At 42.5% G+C, this 27,829-nt stretch overlaps 1 protein-coding gene across 1 annotated transcript in view; it reads right to left on the bottom strand.

Annotated features, from left to right (window-relative positions):
- Nucleotides 1-27,829, bottom strand: part of IKBKB (inhibitor of nuclear factor kappa B kinase subunit beta) — a 221,534-nt gene that overhangs the window by 48,685 nt on the left and 145,020 nt on the right. Inside the window, exons 15-21 of the mRNA XM_053718001.1 lie at nt 26,054-26,059; nt 24,851-24,867; nt 13,961-13,995; nt 7,640-7,749; nt 7,453-7,502; nt 6,244-6,343; nt 6,017-6,164 (exon numbers count right to left, since the gene is read on the bottom strand). Of these exons, the coding sequence (XP_053573976.1) occupies nt 6,017-6,164; nt 6,244-6,343; nt 7,453-7,502; nt 7,640-7,749; nt 13,961-13,995; nt 24,851-24,867; nt 26,054-26,059 (466 nt within the window). The remainder of the gene's footprint in view (nt 1-6,016; nt 6,165-6,243; nt 6,344-7,452; nt 7,503-7,639; nt 7,750-13,960; nt 13,996-24,850; nt 24,868-26,053; nt 26,060-27,829) is intronic.

Genomic DNA, 27,829 nt, shown 5'->3' with positions numbered 1-27,829 from the left:
ACTGAGATAATCCGCTTCCCAATTGTCTACACCTGGGATATGAACCGCAGAGATTAGACAGGAGCTGGATTCCGCCCAAACCAAAATTCGAGATACTTCTTTCATAGCCAGAGGACTGTGAGTTCCTCCTTGATGATTGATGTATGCCACAGTTGTGACATTGTCTGTCTGAAAACAAATGAACGATTCTCTCTTCAGAAGAGGCCAAAACTGAAGAGCTCTGAAAATTGCACGGAGTTCCAAAATATTGATCGGTAATCTCACCTCCTGAGATTCCCAAACTCCTTGTGCCGTCAGAGATCCCCACACAGCTCCCCAACCTGTGAGACTTGCATCTGTTGAAATTACAGTCCAGGTCGGAAGCACAAAAGAAGCCCCCTGAATTAAACAATGGTGATCTGTCCACCACGTTAGAGAGTGTCGAACAATCGGTTTTAAAGATATTAATTGAGATATCTTTGTGTAATCCTTGCACCATTGATTCAGCATACAAAGCTGAAGAGGTCGCATGTGAAAACGAGCAAAGGGGATCGCGTCCGATGCAGCAGTCATAAGACCTAGAATTTCCATGCATAAGGCTACCGAAGGGAATGATTGTGACTGAAGGTTTCGACAAGCTGCCATCAGTTTTAGACGCCTCTTGTCTGTTAAAGACAGAGTCATGGACACTGAATCTATTTGGAAACCCAGAAAGGTTACCCTTGTCTGAGGAATCAATGAACTTTTTGGTAAATTGATCCTCCAACCATGATCTTGAAGAAACAACACAAGTCGATTCGTATGAAATTCTGCTAAATGTAAAGACTGAGCAAGTACCAAGATATCGTCCAAATAAGGAAATACCACAATACCCTGTTCTCTGATTACAGACAGAAGGGCACCGAGAACCTTTGTAAAAATTCTTGGAGCTGTAGCAAGGCCAAACGGCAGAGCCACAAACTGGTAATGCTTGTCCAGAAAAGAGAATCTCAGGAACCGATAATGATCCGGATGAATCGGAATATGCAGATATGCATCCTGTAAATCTATTGTGGACATATAATTCCCTTGCTGAACAAAAGGCAAGATAGTCCTTACAGTTACCATCTTGAACGTTGGTATCCTTACATAACGATTCAATATTTTTAGATCCAGAACTGGTCTGAAGGAATTCTCCTTCTTTGGTACAATGAAGAGATTTGAATAAAACCCCATCCCCTGTTCCTGAACTGGAACTGGCATAATTACTCCAGTCAACTCTAGATCTGAAACACAATTCAGAAATGCTTGAGCTTTTACTGGATTTACTGGGACACGGGAAAGAAAAAATCTCTTTGCAGGAGGTCTCATCTTGAAACCAATTCTGTACCCTTCTGAAACAATGTTCTGAATCCAAAGATTGTGAACAGAATTGATCCAAATTTCTTTGAAAAAACGTAACCTGCCCCCTACCAGCTGAGCTGGAATGAGGGCCGCACCTTCATGTGGACTTAGAAGCAGGCTTTGCCTTTCTGGCTGGCTTGGATTTATTCCAGATTGGAGATGGTTTCCAAACTGAAACGGCTCCTGAGGATGAAGGATCAGGTTTTTGTTCTTTGTTGAAACGAAAGGAACGAAAACGATTATTAGCTCTGCTTTTACCCTTAGATTTTTTATCCTGTGGTAAAAAGGTTCCTTTCCCACCAGTAACAGTTGAAATAATAGAATCCAACTGAGAACCAAATAATTTGTTACCCTGGAAAGAAATGGAAAGTAGAGTTGATTTAGAAGCCATATCAGCATTCCAAGTCTTAAGCCATAAAGCTCTTCTAGCTAAAATAGCTAGAGACATAAACCTGACATCAACTCTGATAATATCAAAGATGGCATCACAGATAAAATTATTAGCATGCTGAAGAAGAAGAATAATATCATGAGAATCATGATGTGTTACTTGTTGCGCTAAGGTTTCCAACCAAAAAGTTAAAGCTGCAGCAACATCAGCCAAAGATATAGCAGGTCTAAGAAGATTACCTGAACACAGATAAGCTTTTCTTAGAAAGGATTCAATTTTCCTATCTAAAGGATCCTTAAACGAAGTACCATCTGACGTAGGAATAGTAGTACGTTTAGCAAGGGTAGAAATAGCCCCATCAACTTTAGGGATTTTGTCCCAAAATTCTAATCTGTCAGACGGCACAGGATATAATTGCTTAAAACGTTTAGAAGGAGTAAATGAATTACCCAATTTATCCCATTCTTTGGAAATTACTGCAGAAATAGCATTAGGAACAGGAAAAACTTCTGGAATAACCACAGGAGATTTAAATACCTTATCCAAACGTTTAGAATTAGTATCAAGAGGACCAGAATCCTCTATTTCTAAAGCAATTAGAACTTCTTTAAGTAAAGAACGAATAAATTCCATTTTAAATAAATATGAAGATTTATCAGCATCAACCTCTGAGACAGAATCCTCTGAACCAGAAGAGTCATCAGAATCAGAATGATGATGTTCATTTAAAAATTCATCTGTAGGGAGAGAAGTTTTAAAAGATTTTTTACGTTTACTAGAAGGAGAAATAACAGACATAGCCTTCTTTATGGATTCAGAAACAAAATCTCTTATGTTATCAGGAACATTCTGCACCTTAGATGTTGAAGGAACTGCAACAGGCAATGGTACTTTACTAAAGGAAATATTATCTGCTTTAACAAGTTTGTCATGACAATCAATACAAACAACAGCTGGAGGAATAGCTACCAAAAGTTTACAGCAGATACACTTAGCTTTGGTAGATCCAGCACTAGACAGCGATTTTCCTGTTGTATCTTCTGACTCAGATGCAACGTGAGACATCTTGCAATATGTAAGTGAAAAAACAACAACATATAAAGCAAAATTGATCAAATTCCTTAAATGACAGTTTCAGGAATGGGAAAAAATGCCAAAGAACAAGCTTCTAGCAACCAGAAGCAATGAAAAATGAGACTTAAATAATGTGGAGACAAAAGCGACGCCCATATTTTTTAGCGCCAAATAAGACGCCCACATTATTTGGCGCCTAAATGCTTTTTGGCGCCAAAAATGACGCCACATCCGGAACGCCGACATTTTTGGCGCAAAATAACGTCAAAAAATGACGCAACTTCCGGCGACACGTATGACGCCGGAAACGGAAAAGAATTTTTGCGCCAAAAAAGTCTGCGCCAAGAATGACGCAATAAAATGAAGCATTTTCAGCCCCCGCGAGCCTAACAGCCCACAGGGAAAAAAGTCAAATTTTTGAAGGTAAGAAAAAATGATTAAATCAAATGCATTATCCCAAATATGAAACTGACTGTCTGAAAAATAAGGAAAGTTGAACATTCTGAGTCAAGGCAAATAAATGTTTGAATACATATATTTAGAACTTTAAAAACAAAGTGCCCAACCATAGCTTAGAGTGTCACAGAAAATAAGATTTACTTACCCCAGGACACTCATCTACATGTTTGTAGAAAGCCAAACCAGTACTGAAACGAGAATCAGCAGAGGTAATGGTATATATAAGAGTATATCGTCGATCTGAAAAGGGAGGTAAGAGATGAATCTCTACGACCGATAACAGAGAACCTATGAAATAGACCCCGTAGAAGGAGATCACTGCATTCAAATAGGCAATACTCTCCTCACATCCCTCTGACATTCACTGCACGCTGAGAGGAAAACCGGGCTCCAACTTGCTGCAGAGCGCATATCAACGTAGAATCTAGCACAAACTTACTTCACCATCTCCATCGGAGGCAAAGTTTGTAAAACTGAATTGTGGGTGTGGTGAGGGGTGTATTTATAGGCATTTTGAGGTTTGGGAAACTTTGCCCCTCCTGGTAGGAATGTATATCCCATACGTCACTAGCTCATGGACTCTTGCTAATTACATGAAAGAAAAGCAAATTAGCATGTCAACATTACTGTCAATAAACATTGTCATGACATTAAGGAAACAATATCTTGTGCTGCAATTCCAGATGGTAAATAGCAAGGAACCGTAGGGCACTGCATGTGAGCAGAAAAAATGAATGCACACTTGTTTAATCACCCTGCCTCACATATAGCAGAATAATGTAATAAAAAGAACTTAACCAATTGCAAATAGAATCAGTATATGGCAAGTGGTACTGTCCCTATAAATGTTATAAAGAAACTCATCTTTATTATTATTAATTCAAACATTGAAGATGTATGAGGAACTTAACATCTATACCCTCAGTTTTATCCAGCTGAAACGTCAGACCACCTGCCTACATGAAAGCTGAACTATTGTAGCGCTGACTGAAGCGCAATCATTTAGACAAGAAGTAATAGTATCTCTCTGCACGGCGCCATCCTCCACTCCTAGTGCAAATCCAATTGTCAGGAGGGAGGAGAGAAAGCCTTGGCGCCGTCTAACAATTCCGCCCCTCGTGGGCGTCATCCAATTTACCTCCCGGTCACCATTGTTCTTTGAGTAAAGGTGCCAGGAGTAAAAGGCTAAAACTTCAGACTTAAGTTAAAGGATGCGACACTGCTGATTATTTGCGGTAACGTCGCACACACAGTACCTACACTGGTAGCCTAAATGAATAAAAGGCAAACATGTAATCTCCCGGTCGCCATTTACACCCCCGGGATCAAGCAGACAGACTGACCAGCAACATGTGACTAAGTTGCACAGTCCTTTAGTGTCCGGTCTATTTTGCCCAACAGAGTATTAGTCCATGAGTAAAAAATATAAATGTAAGCAGAAATACTGACTTCACCCAGGCAGTTTTTCCTTTATTATTAGCCAGGAGAAAGAAAGACAAGCCAGTGCCTGCGTCCTAACTGCCTAAATATCCCCTGCTAAAACTAGGGGAGTCTGAGGCCAAGTTAAATGAGTTTTTTTCAAATGTAAATTTAAGAAAGTGCCCAAACTTTCTCTGAGATCTCTACCCCCAGAAAAAAGGTTAGCACTTACCTCGTGTTCTGCCTGGCAGTAAGGCAGTTCCAGGTTTAAGAGGTCCTCTCCCTCCCATGGACCTGGAAAGAAAACGAAAGTCCTGAGTAAAATGCTTCAGGTTTTCTTAGTCAGGGCAGCATCAGTATGGGAGGCGCAGTGAGAATAATGTCCCACAAGTTCCCATTGCTCTAAAGCCACCAAAAGCTCTACTGTAGAGACTGATATGGACTACGGCTACACCCTAGAACAAAGCAGCACTCTCTGGCACTACTTTAAAAATAACAAACTCTTGATTGAAGAATCTTCTAACACCTCACTTTACCTCTTCCTATCACTAACATAGGCAAAGAGAATGACTGGAGTGGGAGGGAAGGTAGGAGCTATTTAACAGCTCTGCTGTGGTGCTCTTTACCTCCTCCTGCTGACCAGGAGGTTATTATCCCATTAATAATTATGATGATCCGTGGACTCATCGTGTCATAAAAAAAGAAAGAATACCCAGGTAGGCTCAGGAGTGTGACCCATATGGCAGCAGTATTGCATCAATATTTGGAATAATGTTATACATTGAGAACTAGATGGCAGCGGTATTGCAATATTGTTGCAAAACAACAGCTAAATGGTGCTCAAGACACATCCATGTTCTGAAGCCTATCTAGGTATGCTCTTTTACAAAGGATACTAAGAAAATAAAACAAAAATAATAATCGGTTAATATAAGCAAATAAGAAAGGTTGATTTTTTCCCCAAATTGCTTTCTCTGAATCATAAAAGTTTAATTTTGAGTTTTATGTCCCTTTGAGGTCTGTGTGCTCACTAAGAAGCAGAACTCCTATTGCTTAATAGTGACACTTCATAAAATTTTCTGTATAACGACAATCTGTTTTGAAACAACTGCACCACATTTTAAAATGTCCCTATTTAGAGCAATGTAAGAAAACAAATTACTTTTCCTTGTATCTGTAGAACGTGAAATATATGTTACCGGTATCGGTGACACCTACAAGCAACGTAATCTGTATTTACGTGATCTGTGATGACTTCATGTTTCTGGTACACATGCAATCATATGTGAATAGATGGTGTATGTCACTTACACATGCAATTTTAAGCAGATTCCACAGTTCCTGTTGTCTTTTCTCCTGTCTCTTCACCACCATTCTCTCATCGTCTCGCATCTGGTTCATCACCTCGTCTACCCTAGGGGACAGCTCCAAGGCCTTGCGCTTGCACTGCACTGTCTTACTGTAAAGAGGAGACAATTACTGAGGATTTTACCATGTTCTGGAAAGTAGGGGAACACTAGATGTGAAGAGATGCAAACCTGAGCTGGTCATATATCAACTGGACCCTCTTCTCAAAGCTTTGGATGGCCTGTAGGAGTAGACGGACCATCTCCTGGCTGTCCCCCTCGTTTCTCTGATCTGTGTGGAAGGTAGACACAATTCTGATGTTATTACAGCCTATTCCATATTGAGAGATACTGAAAGGTACAGATCCAATGTATAAAGTATTATTGTTAGCTCCTCAATGGTGGTAAACAAACGTTAATGGAATCCCTCATAAATATATGTAGTAAAAATCATTTTAGAATATACTTATTTTTATGGCACATTTTCCTGTAATGTAACCGTACAAACGGTACTGTATCCTGCAGGACCCTGACCCTGCAACACAATACACAGTGATTGCTTGATCCGTGCAGGGGCTTAAATTTTATCTGTCTCCAATTGTCCACAGCAGAAAAGACAAGTTAAACAATTTAGTCCCTGGGCTGCAAACATTTGAAATGATTTTAAAATTAAACATGCTTCAGGAACATGTATTGTGGTTATGGAAAGCACTATTCATATTCCTCCTGCACACCCTGCAGCATGTGTAACACATAAGTGTCCAGAAAACATGGCTGAGGTGGCAACCCTATGTGGTGCAGCTTGTCTGCTTACCAGCAAATAAACCGTAATTTTAGCAGCAGATATTCAGTTTTTGTCACCTCCTAAGGTACTTAGGTATTTAAAGTTTTTTAAAGGGGGGCAAGCAAGTATCAGCTGAGTGTAATTATCTTTAAATGACCACTAAATACAATATAATTACATGTTTAACAAACACATGATAAATAGATCAATTAATCGCGCTTTGAATATCAAATAAGCAGTAGATTTTTTTTTCTGGCAAATATCAAAGTCAGATCCACTTTCCCTCTCCCTGTATCATGTAACAGCCATCAGCCAATCACAAAACACATACAATATATACCGTGCACTTTTGCATATGCTCAGTAGGAGCTGCTGCCTCAAACTGTGAATATAAAAATATTGTGCACATTTTGATAATGAAAATAAATTGGAAAGTTGCTTTTCTTTTCATTTTAATTGTGTGTGCTATCTGAGTCATCAAAGTTTAATTTTGACATTAGTGTCCCTTTAAAAGGACAGTCTACACCAGAATTTGTATTGTTTAAAAAGATAGATAATGCCTTTATTACCCATTCCCCAGTTTTGCGTAACCACACGTTTATATTAATAAAATTCACCTCTTGGTCTCTCTCGTAGCCTTCGATAAACATCCTTTGCTTGCTCTTCTCTGTAAAATAAGACAACCACTCTTAGGTTCATAGTTATGTCTATTGTAAGTTCAAACTCACATGTGTTTAACTGGTAAATCATGGTATATATAGTTAACCGATCGGTCGTTTTATTCCTAGAAGCTACTCCTCTTACATATCATCAAGTGTCCCACGATGTCGCCTGCCAAGTGGGTTTCTCTGCAGATCAACACTTTCTGTCTGCAACACCATCATTTTTTCTACTAGATGTTGCACCTCCTGTTCCTGTGAATAATATACAGAGTAACCTGAGAATATTTCAAATCACAAAGGTTTATCTTCAGGCCAATCAGTTATCAAAGGATGTATCTAATACACTGTCTGTTGTGTTGAAATCAGTTGTGGGCTCCTAGTATGAAGCAAAACGACATTATAACTCCATAAAAATAACATGCTCCTGAGCAGAACCCGGCCACTGGTTGACGGTTACATGCAACCGTCATCCCAGATTGTCTCACCAGCCATGTTCTTCAAGAGCTGCAAATCTTGTAGCTCTCAGTCAGGTCCTCACCTATATGTTCAATCGCTTAGCAAGGGTTAAAGAAACATGAAACCCCAAAAAATATTTTGAGATTCAGACAGAGCATACAATTTTAAAGAGTTTCATATTTGCTTTGTTCCCATGGTATTCTTTATTGAAGAATTCTTTGTTAAAGAGATACCTAGGTAGGTGTCTGAAACACTACATGTCATGAAATAGTGCTGCCATCAAGTGCCCTTGCAAATGGATAACATTCTTGCAAAACTGTTGCCATATAGTACTTCAGACATGTGCACAAACCTGAGCTTACGTCCCTGCTTTTTAACAAAAGATACCAAGAGAAAATGTGATAATAGAAGTAAATTAGAAAGTGATTTAAACTCGAATACTCTAAAGCAGGGATGGGGAACCTTGGCTCTCCAGATTTTTCAGAACTACATTTCCCATGATGCTTAACTGGACTTCAGAGTGCCTAAGCATCATGGGTTATGTAGTTCTGAAACATCAGGTGTGCCAAGGTTCCCCATCTCTGCTCTAAAGGGACATTTAACCCCAAAAATGTATTTCACAATTGAGATAAACACATAAAAAGCTAGAATCAGTAATGTAAACTTATATTCGCTAAAAATTTAGAAAATGTAATTTAAGCTTTAGAATGTCCATAAATGGTGATGCAATCTGGTGCATATCCTGATTTGTGTCTTCCTGCTCTTTCTCAAGCACAATCACATGACAAGGTTATTTAACAAGCCTAAACTGTAGTTCACAGGGCTAATGAGATTCTTACAAAGAACCACACTTAACAGGGATATGTAAAGTTTTTAATTGATCCTTCAAATCCTTTAGTCCCCCCCCTCCTAAAATGTTACACACGGCAATAAAGCATGTTGACCCTACCTTCATTGGTAATAAAACAACTACTCCATTATATTTGTCTGGAAGAATTCTGTGAAATGCACAACTCATCTTGATAAACCTCATTATTAGATGTCTTCTAAATTAAAATAAGAATTTTACTGGAATGCAGCTGCAGGATGTTCTGTATAAGCTAGTATGAAAGAAGCTTCATCACTGGGAAATTCTTCTAAACTTGAGCGGGTTTTTCCTTCCTCTTTTCCTTTATACTTGTTGCCCTATCCATCATTGCCCCCATGTCGGTTATTAATGGTTATTCTGATTACATTGTTTCACATCTTCCTCTAATATGTAGTAAAGGGTGAGATTAAAAGGAGAGGCACTTGTATGTTATATCATTTAGTTCCTGTGGTTTATTCTTTTATCTTGTTTTGTTCTGTTCTAATTTTATGGTATCTATACTAACTGCATCATTATAAATATATAGTATATGTTTTTGTTTAGTTCAATTTTGTTTAACGTAATAAAATTCAATAAAAAGTTTACTACTCAAAAAATAATATATTAAGAAATATTCTCTAAGACCCCTAGGGAATGGAGGGGGGGTTCTATTGGACTATCTCCACAATCCCCCCTTGAACAAACTTGTGTATTCAAAGGTGGGCAGTGCCTTATGCTAATGTATTGAACATTAATTAGAGAGAAAAGAAAAAGGAAAGCATAAATGGGCACACTTGTAGAAGGTCCACCAATTAAATGTTGTGTAGGGAGTGAAGTGATTAAAATATAACCTTTAATAATGATGCACATAAAAGAAAGATGGACTATGCCATCACTAAAATTAATTAAAAAGAATGTTAAAAATATAATTTATGCTTACCTGATAAATTCATTTCTCCTGTAGTGTAGTCAGTCCACGGGTCATCCATTACTTATGGGATTATATCTCCTCCCTAACAGGAAGTGCAAGAGGATCACCCAAGCAGAGCTGCTATATAGCTCCTCCCCTCTACGTCATACCCAGTCATTCGACCGAAACCAAACGAGAAAGGAGAAAACTATAGGGTGCAGTGGTGACTGGAGTTTAATTTAAAATTTAGACCTGCCGTAAAAAACAGGGCGGGCCGTGGACTGACTACACTACAGGAGAAATGAATTTATCAGGTAAGCATAAATTATATTTTCTCCTGTTAAGTGTAGTCAGTCCACGGGTCATCCATTACTTATGGGATACCAATACCAAAGCTAAAAGTACACGGATGACGGGAGGGACAGGCAGGATCTTTACACGGAAGGAACCACTGCCTGTAGAACCTTTCTCCCAAAAACAGCCTCCGAAGAAGCAAAAGTGTCAAATTTGTAAAATTTTGAAAAGGTGTGAAGCGAAGACCAAGTTGCAGCCTTGCAAATCTGTTCAACAGAGGCCTCATTCTTAAAGGCCCAAGTGGAAGCCACAGCTCTAGTAGAATGAGCCGTAATCCTTTCAGGAGGCTGCTGTCCAGCAGTCTCATAGGCTAAACGTATTATGCTACGAAGCCAGAAAGAGAGAGAGGTAGCCGAAGCTTTTTGACCTCTCCTCTGTCCAGAATAAACGACAAACAGGGAAGAAGTTTGACGAAAATCTTTCGTTGCCTGCAAATAAAATTTCAGGGCACGGACGACGTCCAGATTGTGCAGAAGTCGTTCCTTCTTTGAAGAAGGGTTAGGGCACAATGATGGAACAACAATCTCTTGATTTATATTCTTGTTAGTGACTACCTTAGGTAAGAACCCAGGTTTAGTACGCAGAACTACCGTGTCTGAATGAAAAATCAGATAAGGGGAATCACAATGTAAGGCCGATAACTCAGAGACTCTTCGAGCCGAGGAAATAGCCATTAAAAACAGAACTTTCCAAGATAACAGCTTGATATCAATGGAATGAAGGGGTTCAAACGGAACACCTTGCAGAACGTTAAGAACTAAGTTTAAGCTCCACGGCGGAGCAACAGTCTTAAACACAGGCTTAATCCTAGCCAAAGCCTGACAAAAAGCCTGAACGTCTGGAACTTCTGACAGACGTTTGTGTAAAAGGATGGACAGAGCTGAGATCTGTCCCTTTAACGAACTAGCAGATAAACCCTTTTCTAAACCTTCTTGTAGAAAAGACAATATCCTAGGAATCCTAACCTTACTCCATGAGTAACTCTTGGATTCGCACCAATATAAGTATTTACGCCATATTTTATGGTAAATTTTCCTGGTAACAGGTTTCCTAGCCTGTATTAAGGTATCAATCACTGACTCCGAGAATCCCCGCTTTGATAGAATCAAGCGTTCAATCTCCATGCAGTCAGCCTCAGAGAAATTAGATTTGGATGTTTGAAAGGACCCTGAATCAGAAGGTCCTGTCTCAGAGGCAGAGACCATGGTGGACAGGACGACATGTCCACTAGATCTGCATACCAGGTCCTGCGTGGCCACGCAGGCGCTATTAGAATCATCGATGCTCTCTCCTGTTTGATCCTGGCAATCAATCGAGGAAGCATCGGGAAGGGTGGAAACACATAAGCCATGTTGAAGACCCAAGGTGCTGTCAGAGCATCTATCAGTACCGCTCCCGGGTCCCTGGACCTGGATCCGTAACAAGGAAGCTTGGCGTTCTGGCGAGACGCCATGAGATCCAGATCTGGTTTGCCCCAATGATGAAGCAGTTGGGCAAACACCTCCGGATGAAGTTCCCACTCCCCCGGATGAAAAGTCTGGCGACTTAGAAAATCCGCCTCCCAGTTCTCCACGCCTGGGATGTGGATAGCTGACAGGTGGCAAGAGTGAGACTCTGCCCAGCGAATTATCTTTGAGACTTCCATCATCGCTAGGGAACTCCTTGTCCCTCCCTGATGGTTGATGTAAGCCACAGTCGTGATGTTGTCCGACTGAAACCTGATGAACCTCAGAGTTGCTAACTGAGGCCAAGCCAGAAGAGCATTGAAAACTGCTCTTAATTCCAGAATGTTTATTGGAAGGAGTCTCTCCTCCTGAGTCCATGATCCCTGAGCCTTCAGGGAATTCCAGACTGCGCCCCAACCTAGAAGGCTGGCGTCTGTTGTTACAATCGTCCAATCTGGCCTGCGGAAGGGCATCCCCTTGGACAGATGTGGCCGAGAAAGCCACCATAGAAGAGAATCTCTGGTCTCTTGATCCAGATTTAGCAGAGGGGACAAATCTGAGTAATCCCCATTCCACTGACTTAGCATGCACAATTGCAGCGGTCTGAGATGCAGGCGTGCAAAAGGTACTATGTCCATTGCCGCTACCATTAAGCCGATTACCTCCATGCACTGAGCCACTGACGGGTGTTGAATGGAATGAAGGACACGGCAAGCATTTAGAAGTTTTGATAACCTGTCCTCCGTCAGATAAATTTTCATTTCTACAGAACCTATAAGAGTCCCTAAGAAGGGAACTCTTGTGAGTGGCAATAGAGAACTCTTTTCTACGTTCACCTTCCACCCATGCGACCTTAGAAATGCCAGAACTAACTCTGTATGAGACTTGGCAGTTTGGAAACTTGACGCTTGTATCAGAATGTCGTCTAGGTACGGAGCTACCGCTATGCCTCGCGGTCTTAGTACCGCCAGAAGAGAGCCCAGAACCTTTGTAAAGATTCTTGGAGCCGTAGCTAACCCGAAGGGAAGAGCTACAAACTGGTAATGCCTGTTTAGGAAGGCAAACCTTAGATACCGGTAATGATCCTTGTGAATCGGTATGTGAAGGTAGGCATCCTTTAAATCCACTGTGGTCATGTACTGACCCTCTTGGATCATAGGTAAGATGGTCCGAATAGTTTCCATTTTGAACGATGGAACTCTTAGGAATTTGTTTAGGATCTTTAAGTCCAAGATTGGTCTGAAGGTTCCCTCTTTTTTGGGAACCACAAACAGATTTGAATAAAACCCCTGTCCGTGTTCAGACCGCGGAACTGGGTGGATCACTCCCATTAGTAAGAGGTCTTGTACACAGCGTAGAAACGCCTCTTTCTTTATCTGGTTTGCTGATAACCTTGAAAGATGAAATCTCCCTTGTGGAGGAGAAGCTTTGAAGTCCAGAAGATATCCCTGAGATATGATCTCCAACGCCCAGGGATCCTGGACATCTCTTGCCCAAGCCTGGGCGAAGAGAGAAAGTCTGCCCCCCACTAGATCCGTTTCCGGATCGGGGGCCCTCACTTCATGCTGTCTTAGGGGCAGCAGCAGGTTTTCTGGCCTGCTTGCCCTTGTTCCAGGACTGGTTAGGTTTCCAGCCCTGTCTGTAGCGAGCAACCGTTCCTTCCTGTCTTGGAGCGGAGGAAGTTGATGCTGCTCCTGCCTTGAAGTTACGAAAGGCACGAAAATTAGACTGTTTAGCCCTTGGTTTGGCCCTGTCTTGAGGCAGGGCATGGCCCTTACCTCCAGTAATGTCAGCGATAATTTCTTTCAAACCGGGCCCGAATAATGTCTGCCCTTTGAAAGGAATGTTAAGCAATTTAGATTTAGAAGTCACATCAGCTGACCAGGATTTAAGCCACAGCGCTCTACGCGCTTGAATGGCGAATCCGGAGTTCTTAGCCGTAAGTTTAGTTAAGTGTACTATGGCATCAGAAATAAATGAATTAGCTAGCTTAAGGACTTTAAGCTTGTTTATAATCTCATCCAATGGAGCTGTGCTAAGGGTCTCTTCCAGAGACTCAAACCAGAATACCGCCGCAGCCGTGACAGGCGCAATGCATGAAAGGGGTTGTAATATAAAACCTTGCTAAACAAACATTTTCTTAAGGTAACCCTCTAACTTTTTATCCATTGGATCTGAAAAAGCACAGCTATCCTCCACCGGGATAGTGGTGCGCTTAGCCAGAGTAGAAACTGCTCCCTCCACCTTAGGGACCGTCTGCCATAAGTCCCGTGTGGTGGTGTCTATTGGAAACATTTTTCTAAATATAGGAGGGGGTGAAAAAGGCACACCGGGTCTATCCCACTCCTTGTTAACAATTTCTGTAAGCCTTTTAGGTATAGGAAAAACGTCAGTACACGCCGGTACCGCAAAATATTTATCCAGCCTACATACTTTCTCTGGAATTGCAACCGTGTTACAATCATTCAGAGCCGCTAATACCTCCCCTAGTAATACACTGAGGTTCTCAAGCTTAAATTTAAAATTTGAAATGTCTGAGTCCAGTTTACTTGGATCAGATCCGTCACCCACAGAATGAAGCTCTCCGTCCTCATGTTCTGCAAATTGTGACGCAGTATCAGACATGGCTCTATTATTATCAGCGCACTCTGTTCTTACCCCAGAGTGATCACGTTTACCCCTAAATTCTGGCAATTTAGATAGTACTTCAGTCATAACATTAGCCATGTCTTGCAAAGTGATTTGTATGGGCCGCCCTGATGTACTTGGCGCCACAATATCACGCACCTCCTGAGCGGGAGGCGAAGGTACTGACACGTGAGGAGAGTTAGTCGGCATAACTTACCCCTCGTTGTCTGGTGATAATTTCTTTACATGTACAGATTGGCTTTTATTTAAAGTGGCATCAATGCAATTAGTACACAAATTTCTATTGGGCTCCACATTGTCCTTTAAACATAGTGAACAAAGAGATTCATCTGTGTCAGACATGTTTAAACAGACTAGCAATGAGACTAGCAAGCTTGGCAGTAATGTCAGCAATAATTTCCTTCAAGCCAGGCCCGAATAAGGTCTGCCCCTTGAAAGGAATGTTGAGTAATTTAGACTTTGAAGTCACATCAGCTGACCAGGATTTAAGCCATAGCGCCCTACGCGCCTGGATGGCGAATCCGGAATTCTTAGCCGTTAGTTTAGTCAAATGAACAATGACATCAGAAACAAATGAGTTAGCTAGCTTAAGCGTTCTAAGCTTGTCAATAATTTCATTCAATGGAGCTGTCTGGATGGCCTCTTCCAGGGCCTCAAACCAGAATGCCGCCGCAGCAGTGACAGGCGCAATGCATGCAAGGGGCTGTAAAATAAAACAGAATTTATGTTTACCTGATAAATTACTTTCTCCAACGGTGTGTCCGGTCCACGGCGTCATCCTTACTTGTGGGATATTCTCTTCCCCAACAGGAAATGGCAAAGAGCCCAGCAAAGCTGGTCACATGATCCCTCCTAGGCTCCGCCTTCCCCAGTCATTCGACCGACGTAAAGGAGGAATATTTGCATAGGAGAAACCATATGATACCGTGGTGACTGTAGTTAAAGAAAATAAATTATCAGACCTGATTAAAAAACCAGGGCGGGCCGTGGACCGGACACACCGTTGGAGAAAGTAATTTATCAGGTAAACATAAATTCTGTTTTCTCCAACATAGGTGTGTCCGGTCCACGGCGTCATCCTTACTTGTGGGAACCAATACCAAAGCTTTAGGACACGGATGAAGGGAGGGAGCAAATCAGGTCACCTAGATGGAAGGCACCACGGCTTGCAAAACCTTTCTCCCAAAAATAGCCTCAGAAGAAGCAAAAGTATCAAACTTGTAAAATTTAGTAAAAGTGTGCAGTGAAGACCAAGTCGCTGCCTTACATATCTGATCAACAGAAGCCTCGTTCTTGAAGGCCCATGTGGAAGCCACAGCCCTAGTGGAATGAGCTGTGATTCTTTCAGGAGGCTGCCATCCGGCAGTCTCATAAGCCAATCTGATGATGCTTTTAATCCAAAAAGAGAGAGAGGTAGAAGTTGCTTTTTGACCTCTCCTTTTACCAGAATAAACAACAAACAAGGAAGATGTTTGTCTAAAATCCTTTGTAGCATCTAAATAGAATTTTAGAGCACGAACAACATCCAAATTGTGCAACAAACGTTCCTTCTTTGAAACTGGATTCGGACACAAAGAAGGCACGACTATCTCCTGGTTAATGTTTTTGTTAGAAACAACTTTCGGAAGAAAACCAGGTTTAGTACGTAAAACCACCTTATCTGCATGGAACACCAGATAAGGAGGAGAACACTGCAGAGCAGATAATTCTGAAACTCTTCTAGCAGAAGAAATTGCAACCAAACTTTCCAAGATAATAACTTAATATCAACGGAATGTAAGGGTTCAAACGGAACCCCCTGAAGAACTGAAAACTAAATTGAGACTCCAAGGAGGAGTCAAAGGTTTGTAAACAGGCTTGATTCTAACCAGAGCCTGAACAAAGGCTTGAACATCTGGCACAGCTGCCAGCTTTTTGTGAAGTAACACAGACAAGGCAGAAATCTGTCCCTTCAAGGAACTTGCAGATAATCCTTTCTCCAAACCTTCTTGAAGAAAGGATAGAATCTTAGGAAATTTTACCTTGTCCCAAGGGAATCCTTTAGATTCACACCAACAGATATATTTTTTCCATATTTTGTGGTAAATTTTTCTAGTTACAGGCTTTCTGGCCTGAACAAGAGTATCAATGACAGAATCTGAGAACCCTCGCTTTGATAAGATCAAGCGTTCAATCTCCAAGCAGTCAGTTGGAGTGAGACCAGATTCGGATGTTCGAACGGACCTTGAACAAGAAGGTCTCGTCTCAAAGGTAGCTTCCATGGTGGAGCCGATGACATATTCACCAGGTCTGCATACCAAGTCCTGCGTGGCCACGCAGGAGCTATCAAGATCACCGATGCCCTCTCCTGATTGATCCTGGCTACCAGCCTGGGGATGAGAGGAAACGGCGGGAATACATAAGCTAGTTTGAAGGTCCAAGGTGCTACTAGTGCATCTACTAGAGTCGCCTTGGGATCCCTGGATCTGGACCCGTAGCAAGGAACCTTGAAGTTCTGACGAGAGGCCATCAGATCCATGTCTGGAATGCCCCACAATTGAGTAATTTGGGCAAAGATTTCCGGATGGAGTTCCCACTCCCCCGGATGAAATGTCTGACGACTCAGAAAATCCGCTTCCCAATTTTTCACTCCTGGGATGTGGATTGCAGACAAGTGGCAGGAGTGAGTCTCCGCCCATTGAATGATTTTGGTCACTTCTTCCATCGCCAGGGAACTCCTTGTTCCCCCCTGATGGTTGATGTACGCAACAGTCGTCATGTTGTCTGATTGAAACCGTATGAACTTGGCCTTTGCTAGCTGAGGCCAAGCCTTGAGAGCATTGAATATCGCTCTCAGTTCCAGAATATTTATCGGGAGAAGAGATTCTTCCCGAGACCAAAGACCCTGAGCTTTCAGGGGTCCCCAGACCGCGCCCCAGCCCACCAGACTGGCGTCGGTCGTGACAATGACCCACTCTGGTCTGCGGAAGCTCATCCCCTGTGACAGGTTGTCCAGGGACAGCCACCAACGGAGTGAATCTCTGGTCCTCTGATCTACTTGTATCGTCGGAGACAAGTCTGTATAGTCCCCATTCCACTGACTGAGCATGCACAGTTGTAATGGTCTTAGATGAATTTGCGCAAAAGGAACTATGTCCATTGCCGCTACCATCAAACCTATTACTTCCATGCACTGCGCTATGGAAGGAAGAGGAACAGAATGAAGTATTTGACAAGAGTTTAGAAGTTTTGATTTTCTGGCCTCTGTCAGAAAAATCCTCATTTCTAAGGAGTCTATTATTGTTCCCAAGAAGGGAACCCTTGTTGACGGAGATAGAGAACTTTTTTCTACGTTCACTTTCCACCCGTGAGATCTGAGAAAGGCCAGGACAATGTCCGTGTGAGCCTTTGCTTGAGGAAGGGACGACGCTTGAATCAGAATGTCGTCCAAGTAAGGTACTACTGCAATGCCCCTTGGTCTTAGCACCGCTAGAAGGGACCCTAGTACCTTTGTGAAAATCCTTGGAGCAGTGGCTAATCCGAACGGAAGTGCCACAAACTGGTAATGCTTGTCCAGGAATGCGAACCTTAGGAACCGATGATGTTCCTTGTGGATAGGAATATGTAGATACGCATCCTTTAAATCCACCGTGGTCATGAATTGACCTTCCTGGATGGAAGGAAGAATTGTTCGAATGGTTTCCATTTTGAACGATGGAACCTTGAGAAACTTGTTTAGGATCTTGAGATCTAAGATTGGTCTGAATGTTCCCTCTTTTTTGGGAATTACGAACAGATTGGAGTAGAACCCCATCCCTTGTTCTCCTAAAGGAACAGGATGAATCACTCCCATTTTTAACAGGTCTTCTACACAATGTAAGAATGCCTGTCTTTTTATGTGGTCTGAAGACAATTGAGACCTGTGGAACCTCCCCCTTGGGGGAAGCCCCTTGAATTCCAGAAGATAACCTTGGGAGACTATTTCTAGTGCCCAAGGATCCAGAACATCTCTTGCCCAAGCCTGAGCGAAGAGAGAGAGTCTGCCCCCCACCAGATCCGGTCCCGGATCGGGGGCCAACATCTCATGCTGTCTTGGTAGCAGTGGCAGGTTTCTTGGCCTGCTTTCCTTTGTTCCAGCCTTGCATTGGTCTCCAGGCTGGCTTGGCTTGAGAAGTATTACCCTCTTGCTTAGAGGACGTAGCACTTGGGGCTGGTCCGTTTCTGCGAAAAGGACGAAAATTAGGTTTATTTTTGGCCTTGAAAGACCTATCCTGAGGAAGGGCGTGGCCCTTGCCCCCAGTGATATCAGAGATAATCTCTTTCAAGTCAGGGCCAAACAGCGTTTTCCCCTTGAAAGGAATGTTAAGCAATTTGTTCTTGGAAGACGCATCCGCTGACCAAGATTTTAACCAAAGCGCTCTGCGCGCCACAATAGCAAAACCAGAATTTTTCGCCGCTAACCTAGCCAATTGCAAAGTGGCGTCTAGGGTGAAAGAATTAGCCAATTTGAGAGCATGAATTCTGTCCATAATCTCCTCATAAGAAGAAGAATTATTATTGAGCGCCTTTTCTAGCTCATCGAACCAGAAACACGCTGCTGTAGTGACAGGAACAATGCATGAAATTGGTTGTAGAAGGTAACCTTGCTGAACAAACATCTTTTTAAGCAAACCTTCTAATTTTTTATCCATAGGATCTTTGAAAGCACAACTATCCTCTATGGGTATAGTGGTGCGTTTGTTTAGAGTAGAAACCGCCCCCTCGACCTTGGGGACTATCTGCCATAAGTCCTTTCTGGGGTCGACCATAGGAAACAATTTTTTAAATATGGGGGGAGGGACGAAAGGTATACCGGGCCTTTCCCATTCTTTATTTACAATGTCCGCCACCCGCTTGGGTATAGGAAAAGCTTCGGGGGGCCCCGGGACCTCTAGGAACTTGTCCATTTTACATAGTTTCTCTGGAATGACCAAATTCTCACAATCATCCAGAGTGGATAACACCTCCTTAAGCAGAGCGCGGAGATGTTCCAATTTAAATTTAAATGTAATCACATCAGGTTCAGCTTGTTGAGAAATTTTCCCTGAATCTGAAATTTCTCCCTCAGACAAAACCTCCCTGGCCCCCTCAGACTGGTGTAGGGGCCCTTCAGAACCAATATCATCAGCGTCCTCATGCTCTTCAGTATTTTCTAAAACAGAGCAGTCGCGCTTTCGCTGATAAGTGGGCATTTTGGCTAAAATGTTTTTGATAGAATTATCCATTACAGCCGTTAATTGTTGCATAGTAAGGAGTATTGGCGCGCTAGATGTACTAGGGGCCTCCTGTGTGGGCAAGACTGGTGTAGACGAAGGAGGGGATGATGCAGTACCATGCTTACTCCCCTCACTTGAGGAATCATCTTGGGCATCATTTTCTCTAAATTTTGTGTCACATAAATCACATCTATTTAAATGAGAAGGAACCTTGGCTTCCCCACATTCAGAACACAGTCTATCTGGTAGTTCAGACATGTTAAACAGGCAAAAACTTGATAACAAAGTACAAAAAACGTTTTAAAATAAACCGTTACTGTCACTTTAAATTTTAAACTGAACACACTTTATTACTGCAATTGCGAAAAAGTATGAAGGAATTGTTCAAAATTCACCAAAATTTCACCACAGTGTCTTAAAGCCTTAAAAGTATTGCACACCAAATTTGGAAGCTTTAACCCTTAAAATAACGGAACCGGAGCCGTTTTTATATTTAACCCCTTTACAGTCCCTGGTATCTGCTTTGCTGAGACCCAACCAAGCCCAAAGGGGAATACGATACCAAATGACGCCTTCAGAAAGTCTTTTCTATGTATCAGAGCTCCTCACACATGCATCTGCATGTCATGCTTCTCAAAAACAAGTGCGCAATACAGGCGCGAAAATGAGACTCTGCCTATGATTAGGGAAAGCCCCTAGAGAATAAGGTGTCCAATACAGTGCCTGCCGGTTATTTTACATAATTCCCAAGATTAAAATAATTCCTCAAGGCTATGGAGTATAAAATATAAATCGATTTAGCCCAGAAAATGTCTACAGTCTTAGAAAGCCCTTGTGAAGCCCTTTTTTTCTTTCTGTAATAAAAATGGCTTACCGGATCCCATAGGGAAAATGACAGCTTCCAGCATTACATCGTCTTGTTAGAATGTGTCATACCTCAAGCAGCAAAAGTCTGCTCACTGTTCCCCCAACTGAAGTTAATTCCTCTCAACAGTCCTGTGTGGAAACAGCCATCGATTTTAGTAACGGTTGCTAAAATCATTTTCCTCTTACAAACAGAAATCTTCATCTCTTTTCTGTTTCAGAGTAAATAGTACATACCAGCACTATTTTAAAATAACAAACTCTTGATTGAATAATAAAAACTACAGTTAAACACTAAAAAACTCTAAGCCATCTCCGTGGAGATGTTGCCTGTACAACGGCAAAGAGAATGACTGGGGAAGGCGGAGCCTAGGAGGGATCATGTGACCAGCTTTGCTGGGCTCTTTGCCATTTCCTGTTGGGGAAGAGAATATCCCACAAGTAAGGATGACGCCGTGGACCGGACACACCTATGTTGGAGAAAACCTTGTTGAATAAACATTTTCTTAAGGTAACCCTCCAATTTTTTATCCATTGGATCTGAAAAAGCACAACTGTCCTCAACCGGGATAGTGGTACTCTTTGCTAAAGTAGAAACTGCTCCCTCCACCTTAGGGACCGTCTGCCATAAGTCCCGTGTAGTGGCGTCTATTGGAAACATTTTTCTAAATATAGGAGGTGGGGAAAAGGGCACACCGGGTCTATCCCACTCCTTGCTAATAATTTCTGTAAGCCTTTTAGGTATAGGAAAAACGTCAGTACACACCGGCACCGCATAGTATCTATCCAGCCTACACAATTTCTCTGGAATTGCAACTGTGTTACAGTCATTCAGAGCAGCTAATACCTCCCCAAGCAATACACGGAGGTTCTCAAGCTTAAATTTAAAATTAGAAATCTCTGAATCAGGTTTCCCCGAGTCAGAGATGTCACCCACAGACTGAAGCTCTCCGTCCTCATGTTCTGCATACTGTGACGCAGTATCAGACATGGCTCTAACAGCATTTGCGCGCTCTGTATCTCTCCTAACCCCAGAGCTATCGCGCTTGCCTCTTAATTCAGGCAATCTAGATAATACCTCTGACAGGGTATTATTCATGATTGCAACCATGTCCTGCAAGGTAATCGCTATGGGCGTCCCTGATGTAATTGGCGCCATATTAGCGTGCGTCCCCTGAGCGGGAGGCGAAGGGTCTGACACGTGGGGAGAGTTAGTCGGCATAACTTCCCCCTCGACAGAACCCACTGGTGATAATTCTTTTATAGATAAAGACTGATCTTTACTGTTTAAGGTGAAATCAATACATTTAGTACACATTCTCCTATGGGGCTCCACCATGGCTTTCAAACATAATGAACAAGTAGGTTCCTCTGTGTCAGACATGTTTAAACAGACTAGCAATGAGACTAGCAAGCTTGGAAAACACTTTAAAACAAGTTTACGAGCAATATAAAAAAACGTTACTGCGCCTTTAAGAAACACAAATTTTCCCAAATTTTGAAATAACAGTGAAAAAATGCAGTTACACTAATGAAATTTTTACAGTGTATGTAATAAGTTAGCAGACCCCTTAATACCAAAAACGGAATAACAAATGACAAAAATGTTTTTTAAACAGTCACAACAACTGCCACAGCTCTACTGTGGCTTTTTACCTCCCTTAATACGACTTTTGAAGCCTTTTGAGCCCTTCAGAAAAGTCCTGGATCATGCAGGAAGAAGCTGGATGTCTGTGTCTGTAATTTTTGCTGTGCAAAAAAACGTTAAAAACAGAATTTATGTTTACCTGATAAATTACTTTCTCCAACGGTGTGTCCGGTCCACGGCGTCATCCTTACTTGTGGGATATTCTCTTCCCCAACAGGAAATGGCAAAGAGCCCAGCAAAGCTGGTCACATGATCCCTCCTAGGCTCCGCCTACCCCAGTCATTCGACCGACGTTAAGGAGGAATATTTGCATAGGATAAACCATATGATACCGTGGTGACTGTAGTTAAAGAAAATAAATTATCAGACCTGATTAAAAAACCAGGGCGGGCCGTGGACCGGACACACCGTTGGAGAAAGTAATTTATCAGGTAAACATAAATTCTGTTTTCTCCAACATAGGTGTGTCCGGTCCACGGCGTCATCCTTACTTGTGGGAACCAATACCAAAGCTTTAGGACACGGATGATGGGAGGGAGCAAATCAGGTCACCTAGATGGAAGGCACCACGGCTTGCAAAACCTTTCTCCCAAAAATAGCCTCAGAAGAAGCAAAAGTATCAAACTTGTAAAATTTGGTAAAAGTGTGCAGTGAAGACCAAGTCGCTGCCCTACATATCTGATCAACAGAAGCCTCGTTCTTGAAGGCCCATGTGGAAGCCACAGCCCTAGTGGAATGAGCTGTGATTCTTTCGGGAGGCTGCCGTCCGGCAGTCTCGTAAGCCAATCTGATGATGCTTTTAATCCAAAAAGAGAGAGAGGTAGAAGTTGCTTTTTGACCTCTCCTTTTACCGGAATAAACAACAAACAAGGAAGATGTTTGTCTAAAATTCTTTGTAGCGTCTAAATAGAATTTTAGAGCGCGAACAACATCCAAATTGTGCAACAAACGTTCCTTCTTTGAAACTGGTTTCGGGCACAGAGAAGGTACGATAATCTCCTGGTTAATGTTTTTGTTAGAAACAACTTTTGGAAGAAAACCAGGTTTAGTACGTAAAACCACCTTATCTGCATGGAACACCAGATAAGGAGGAGAACACTGCAGAGCAGATAATTCTGAAACTCTTCTAGCAGAAGAAATTGCAACCAAAAACAAAACTTTCCAAGATAATAACTTAATATCAACGGAATGTAAGGGTTCAAACGGAACCCCCTGAAGAACTGAAAGAACTAAGTTGAGACTCCAAGGAGGAGTCAAAGGTTTGTAAACAGGCTTGATTCTAACCAGAGCCTGAACAAAGGCTTGAACATCTGGCACAGCTGCCAGCTTTTTGTGAAGTAACACAGACAAGGCAGAAATCTGTCCCTTCAGGGAACTTGCAGATAATCCTTTTTCCAATCCTTCTTGAAGGAAGGATAGAATCTTAGGAATCTTAACCTTGTCCCAAGGGAATCCTTTAGATTCACACCAACAGATATATTTTTTCCAAATTTTGTGGTAAATCTTTCTAGTTACAGGCTTTCTGGCCTGAACAAGAGTATCGATAACAGAATCTGAGAACCCTCGCTTCGATAAGATCAAGCGTTCAATCTCCAAGCAGTCAGCTGGAGTGAGACCAGATTCGGATGTCCGAGCGGACCATGAACAAGAAGGTCTCGTCTCAAAGGTAGCTTCCATGGTGGAGCCGATGACATATTCACCAGATCTGCATACCAAGTCCTGCGTGGCCACGCAGGAGCTATCAAGATCACCGACGCCCTCTCCTGATTGATCCTGGCTACCAGCCTGGGGATGAGAGGAAACGGCGGGAATACATAAGCTAGTTTGAAGGTCCAAGGTGCTACTAGTGCATCCACTAGAGCCGCCTTGGGATCCCTGGATCTGGACCCGTAGCAAGGAACTTTGAAGTTCTGACGAGAGGCCATCAGATCCATGTCTGGAATGCCCCACAGTTGAGTGATTTGGACAAAGATTTCCGGATGGAGTTCCCACTCCCCCGGATGCAATGTCTGACGACTCAGAAAATCCGCTTCCCAATTTTCCACTCCTGGGATGTGGATTGCAGACAGGTGGCAGGAGTGAGACTCCGCCCATTGAATGATTTTGGTCACTTCTTCCATCGCCAGGGAACTCCTTGTTCCCCCCTGATGGTTGATGTACGCAACAGTTGTCATGTTGTCTGATTGAAACCGTATGAACTTGGCCCTCGCTAGCTGAGGCCAAGCCTTGAGAGCATTGAATATCGCTCTCAGTTCCAGAATATTTATCGGTAGAAGAGATTCTTCCCGAGACCAAAGACCCTGAGCTTTCAGGGATCCCCAGACCGCGCCCCAGCCCATCAGACTGGCGTCGGTCGTGACAATGACCCACTCCGGTCTGCGGAAGGTCATCCCTTGTGACAGGTTGTCCAGGGACAGCCACCAACGGAGTGAGTCTCTGGTCCTCTGATTTACTTGTATTCTCGGAGACAAGTCTGTATAGTCCCCATTCCACTGACTGAGCATGCACAGTTGTAATGGTCTTAGATGAATGCGCGCAAAAGGAACTATGTCCATTGCCGCTACCATCAAACCTATCACTTCCATGCACTGCGCTATGGAAGGAAGAGGAACGGAATGAAGTATCCGACAAGAGTCTAGAAGTCTTGTTTTTCTGGCCTCTGTCAGAAAAATCCTCATTTCTAAGGAGTCTATTATTGTTCCCAAGAAGGGAACCCTTGTCGACGGAGATAGAGAACTCTTTTCCACGTTCACTTTCCATCCGTGAGATCTGAGAAAGGCCAGGACGATGTCCGTGTGAGCCTTTGCTTGAGGAAGGGACGACGCTTGAATCAGAATGTCGTCCAAGTAAGGTACTACAGCAATGCCCCTTGGTCTTAGCACAGCTAGAAGGGACCCTAGTACCTTTGTGAAAATCCTTGGAGCAGTGGCTAATCCGAAAGGAAGCGCCACGAACTGGTAATGCTTGTCCAGGAATGTGAACCTTAGGAACCGATGATGTTCCTTGTGGATAGGAATATGTAGATACGCATCCTTTAAATCCACCGTGGTCATGAATTGACCTTCCTGGATGGAAGGAAGAATTGTTCGAATGGTTTCCATCTTGAACGATGGAACCTTGAGAAACTTGTTTAAGATCTTGAGATCTAAGATTGGTCTGAACGTTCCCTCTTTTTTGGGAACTATGAACAGATTGGAGTAGAACCCCATCCCTTGTTCTCCTAATGGAACAGGATGAATCACCCCCATTGTTAACAGGTCTTCTACACAATGTAAGAATGCCTGTCTTTTTATGTGGTCTGAAGACAACTGAGACCTGTGGAACCTCCCCCTTGGGGGAAGCCCCTTGAATTCCAGAAGATAACCTTGGGAGACTATTTCTAGTGTCCAAGGATCCAGAACATCTCTTGCCCAAGCCTGAGCGAAGAGAGAGAGTCTGCCCCCCACCAGATCCGGTCCCGGATCGGGGGCCAACATTTCATGCTGTCTTGGTAGCAGTGGCAGGTTTCTTGGCCTGCTTTCCCTTGTTCCAGCCTTGCATTGGTCTCCAAGCTTGCTTGGCTTGAGAAGTATTACCCTCTTGCTTAGAGGACGTAGCACTTTGGGCTGGTCCGTTTCTACGAAAGGGACGAAAATTAGGTTTATTTTTGGCCTTGAAAGGCCGATCCTGAGGAAGGGCATGGCCCTTACCCCCAGTGATATCAGAGATAATCTCTTTCAAGTCAGGGCCAAACAGCGTTTTCCCCTTGAAAGGAATGTTAAGTAGCTTGTTCTTGGAAGACGCATCAGCTGACCAAGATTTCAACCAAAGCGCTCTGCGCGCCACAATAGCAAACCCAGAATTCTTAGCCGCTAACCTAGCCAATTGCAAAGTGGCGTCTAGGGTGAAAGAATTAGCCAATTTGAGAGCATTGATTCTGTCCATAATCTCCTCATAAGGAGGAGAATCACTATCGACCGCCTTTACCAGCTCATCGAACCAGAAACATGCGGCTGTAGCGACAGGGACAACGCATGAAATTGGTTGTAGAAGGTAACCCTGCTGAACAAACATCTTTTTAAGTAAACCTTCTAATTTTTTATCCATAGGATCTTTGAAAGCACAACTATCTTCTATGGGTATAGTGGTGCGTTTGTTTAAAGTGGAAACCGCTCCCTCGACCTTGGGGACTGTCTGCCATAAGTCCTTTCTGGGGTCGACCATAGGAAACAATTTTTTAAATATGGGGGGAGGGACGAAAGGAATACCGGGCCTTTCCCATTCTTTATTTACAATGTCCGCCACCCGCTTGGGTATAGGAAAAGCTTCTGGGAGCCCCGGGACCTCTAGGAACTTGTCCATTTTACATAGCTTCTCTGGGATGACCAAATTGTCACAATCATCCAGAGTGGATAATACCTCCTTAAGCAGAGCGCGGAGATGTTCCAACTTAAATTTAAACGTACCATCCCTTGTTCTTGCTGAACAAACATCTTTTGATTGAATAATAAAAACTACAGTTAAACACTAAAAAACTCTAAGCCATCTCCGTGGAGATGTTGCCTGTACAACGGCAAAGAGAATGACTGGGGTAGGCGGAGCCTAGGAGGGATCATGTGACCAGCTTTGCTGGGCTCTTTGCCATTTCCTGTTGGGGAAGAGAATATCCCACAAGTAAGGATGACGCCGTGGACCGGACACACCTATGTTGGAGAAATAGGCCCCTCCCACTCATATTACAACAGTGGGAAGCCTCAGGGAACTGTTTCTAGGCAAAATTCAAGCCAGCCATGTGGAAAAAACTAGGCCCAAATAAGTTTTATCACCAAACATATGTAAAAAAACGATTAAACATGCCAGCAAACGTTTTAAAATACACTTTTATAAGAGTATGTATCTCTATTAATAAGCCTGATACCAGTCGCTATCACTGCATTTAAGGCTTTACTTACATTACTTCGGTATCAGCAGCATTTTCTAGCAAATTCCATCCCTAGAAAAATATTTTAACTGCACATACCTTATTACAGGAAAACCTGCACGCTATTCCCCCTCTGAAGTTACCTCACTCCTCAGAATATGTGAGAACAGCAAAGGATCTTAGTTACTTCTGCTAAGATCATAGAAAACGCAGGCAGATTCTTCTTCTAAATACTGCCTGAGATAAACAGTACACTCCGGTACCATTTAAAAATAACAAACTTTTGATTGAAGAAATAAACTAAGTATAAAACACCACAGTCCTCTTACGACCTCCATCTTAGTTGAGAGTTGCAAGAGAATGACTGGATATGGCAGTGAGGGGAGGAGCTATATAGCAGCTCTGCTGTGGGTGATCCTCTTGCAACTTCCTGTTGGGAAGGAGAATATCCCACAAGTAATGGATGATCCGTGGACTGGATACACTTAACAAGAGAAAAGTAGATTTATTGGTGAAACATTCAACTACCCTAATGACATGCAGGGGTATGATTAATTATTTTGAGAGCTGTCTACCTAGTCTGATCTATAAGGTAGGTTCATATTTGTCAGAAAACAAACAAGGTAGCAGTTCATAAGCATTGTCACTATTAGGAAAGCCTATGATGCAATTGTTCAGTATACTTTCACTGCATTACACTTGGCTTCCGTAAAAGTAGCAGCACACTAACACAACTTAGAGGCTTAGGACCAACTGAGTTACTGGGTTAAGGCACACTAGAGTTTGCAAATGCAGTTTTAATGGCTTTTACATTAACAGGATCCCTAAATGGCTACAAATCATCAATGAAGTCAAGATAAGTTATTTCACATAGCAATAAAGATTAGTATATATTTATTAATATATAATTATGACTGTTTATTGTTTATTTACTGAAGGTATTAAATTTTTCATTAAAGGTACTCGATGATACAGACTAAATCTAAAGCATATATCCGATTGGCAATTTTTCAGTACATGTATTA

The sequence above is a fragment of the Bombina bombina genome, chromosome 6 (assembly GCF_027579735.1).
Source record: "Bombina bombina isolate aBomBom1 chromosome 6, aBomBom1.pri, whole genome shotgun sequence".
Classification (NCBI taxonomy): domain Eukaryota; kingdom Metazoa; phylum Chordata; class Amphibia; order Anura; family Bombinatoridae; genus Bombina; species Bombina bombina.
This window is presented reverse-complemented; position numbering and strand designations above follow the sequence as displayed.